This window comes from Syzygium oleosum, unplaced genomic scaffold (genome assembly GCF_021117445.2).
Source record: "Syzygium oleosum isolate NSW1041296 unplaced genomic scaffold, Sole_v2.1 Sole_v2.01, whole genome shotgun sequence".
Taxonomy (NCBI): Eukaryota; Viridiplantae; Streptophyta; class Magnoliopsida; order Myrtales; family Myrtaceae; genus Syzygium; species Syzygium oleosum.
In genome coordinates, this window is record NW_026607485.1 from 19,564,680 (window position 1) to 19,567,606 (window position 2,927).

Here is a 2,927-nt window from a genome sequence, read left to right on the forward strand (position 1 = left end):
TCGTAACGAAGAGTATATCGGTTTATTTATAGGCTAAGGAAACATATATCGATCAAAATATGCACAATCAAAGGGAGGTGTACGTGCGATCTTGAAAGAGATAACATAGGATCGAGATAATTATCAAATACCTCTAACATAGAAAATTATCCTTGAGAAATCCCTAATTATCTCCAACAGCAGCAGTGGCGGAGCTATGATGAACGAGTAACATTGTCAGGTACATCGTCTCTTCGACTATCCGGTGGAAAGAGCCTACACTCCTCCGAAGCAGCCTCACTACAACCAAGACAAGACATCGGAGTTAACTGAAATTTTCTTTTCGCAGTGCCTTGTTCATTTGAATATAAGCAATGTGTATTGAGTGCTACTAAGCCCCCGTGATGTAGTCGAGCTCCAGCCTCCGATTTGGGCAAGGCAAAAGAGATTGTAACCGAAGCAAAGTATATGAAGTGGTATGTGCAGATTAAGTCAACATGTGTTTCTGCATGACTTTAGGAGGCAGATTTGTCTTACTTAATAGACACAGATTCCTGGATAGGAGCAGATGGAGATTCCATCATTCCTAATTGCGAAGCCGATGGCCGATACGAAACTGGGCCGTCGAAAGCGCCGTGTGGGAGCTCCGGGACCGAGTCCTCGAGCCGGAGGAACCTGATCACTTGCCCTGTCCTCGGCCGTCTCGCAGGGTCTGGGTGCACACACCACAGCCCCACCATCATCAGGCACTCCACTTCCTCCCTCTGGAACCCCGAGCACATCGCTTCATCGGCCGCGCCTAGGATGTTGCCGGCGAGGTAGAGTTGCCAGACCCATTTGTGCAGCGGGACCTGGATCTCTCCGTCCTCGTAGCTCCTCCGGCCACACGCGATCTCCAGGGCCACAACGCCGAAGCTGAACATGTCGGAATCCTTCGTGGCCTTCCCTCCGATGAAGTACTCTGGCGCTAGATACCCGCAAGTCCCGACCATGTCTGTCGTCTGAGTCTTGAACCGGGGGTCAACGAGCTTGGCCACTCCGAAGTTGCCAAGCTTGGTGGTAAAGTTGGTGTCGAGCAGCACGTTGGCTGCCTTTATGTCGCGGTGGAGCACACATTGCTCGAGCTCCTCGTGGAGGTAGTTGAGGGCGGACGCGAGGCCGAGCGCCACGCTGTACCGCACGTCCCACGGCAGTCTTCTCCGGGCCCCGAAGAGGTGGTGATTGAGGCTGCCGTTGGGCATGTAATCGTAGACAAGCAAGAACTCACCTTCCTCTCGACACCACCCAACAAACGGCACCAGGTTTCTGTGTATCGTTCGGCTCATGATCTTCACCTCGTTGACAAAGACCTTCTCGGAGTGTCGGGACTCCGCAAAGATCCTTTTGACGGCGACCAGGCGGTCTGAATGTCTCAAGAACCCTTTATAGACTTGGCCAGACCCACCTTGGCCGAGCTTTCTATCGTCTGCGAAGTCGTTGGTCGCCACGAGCAACTCCTGATAAGTGAACTTCGCAGGCAATGCGCCAATCTCTTTATCGATGTCGGTGAGGGCGATGTCGGTGAGGGCACGGAAACCATATTTTTCGCCCCTCTTGACCGAAAAAAAGCAAGACCCTGCAAAGATCACCAGTAAAAAACATGCCACAGGAACCACGGCCGGTATCCTTAGCCAGCGAGGTTTCGAGTTCACCTCCAAATTCGAAGTGAACTTCCATGAATTGATGCTGTGTCTCTCTACATGGAAGCCAAAAGAAGCTGAAAATCCGATTGCTGCTGATTTGGGAAGGACACTCGCGAGATCGATTAGGTAAGAAAGCAGGGTATAGGTTTTTTTGTCGTCGAACGACCAGAACACACTGAGGTTCTTGCTCGTAGAATTGTAGGTCACGAGAACATCAGTCGCTTTCCCGCTGTGATTTGCGGGATTCCAGCTGTCATGAACGACCGATGAGAGCGAGTTTATATTTATTCCTATGTGATGCATGGGGGGATCGAAATCCCGATTCACATAAGTGTCGAACTCGACCATGACTATCCGGTTCTGATGCCCCTCTTTCGCCGTGCTAGCGTTGAACAATCCCAGGAATCCGCCCTCCGAGTTGGGCGGGATTGGGAACCCCACAGGAGCGAGGAAAAAGGCCAGGCCATCGCTGTAGTGAGCAGAGCCGTCAGTCTCGATGGTGAACGAGAAATAGGTTGAGAAGTCGGCTTGGCGCCCCGTGACAGGATCCCATATGGGGACGGGCTTGGCATACTGAATCCGGCCCACCTTGTAGGGTTGCCGAGGATAGAGTTTGGTGAGATCAACTCCCTGGATGGCGAGTTCCGCAACTCCCTCGTACAATATGTCGCTCAAATCCGTGTCGAAGCTGTCTATATTGAAGGACAGAGGAGCAACAGAGGGAATGAAAGGACAGCAGACAAGGCAGAACAAGAACAAGCGAGCGCGCAAAGGAAGAGCACGGGGAGTGGCGCGCGGCATTCTAAATCCGGGCTTTGGTCGGAATTGGATCACCCAAACTGCAAGATCAATATGTTATATCAGGGTGCTTTATAACGAACCAGAGAATACGCGACGGCTTACGGGACACGGCAAACGCTCATAGGTCAAGCAGCTTCTATGATGGTTCCTTGTTTTCTGCTAAAGCCAATGGAATAATTTAGTCTTGTCATGGGTACCACTGCTATCTTCCGAACAAGAAGGGTCCACACGGTTTGACTTAATCTATTGCTCCAGTTATTTGCCAGTCGGTGGAAAAATTTGCAGTGGTCCTAGAGGGCCTCGGATAATGACCATGGAGATGGAAACTGACCGATGGATCACCCCGAATTGACCGGCTTTCGGTGATATGAAGCGAGCGAGCGACTGTGGGTCAAAGTCTTGCATTTGCTGGGAGAGCTTGTATGGTTCGCCATTTTAACAGACATCAACAAGCCACTCAATATC

The 2,927-nt window shown here is 51.2% G+C and overlaps 1 protein-coding gene across 1 annotated transcript; it reads right to left on the minus strand.

Annotated features, from left to right (window-relative positions):
* Positions 1 to 2,574, minus strand: LOC115669720 (L-type lectin-domain containing receptor kinase IX.1-like). Its single transcript, XM_056321051.1, has 2 exons — positions 517 to 2,574; positions 1 to 279 (listed from the first exon to the last, which is right to left on the minus strand). Exons 1-2 carry the CDS (start codon positions 2,460 to 2,462, stop codon positions 195 to 197), a joined length of 2,031 nt encoding a protein of 676 aa, XP_056177026.1. The 5' UTR covers positions 2,463 to 2,574; the 3' UTR covers positions 1 to 194.
* Between the last annotated feature and the right edge of the window lie 353 nt (positions 2,575 to 2,927).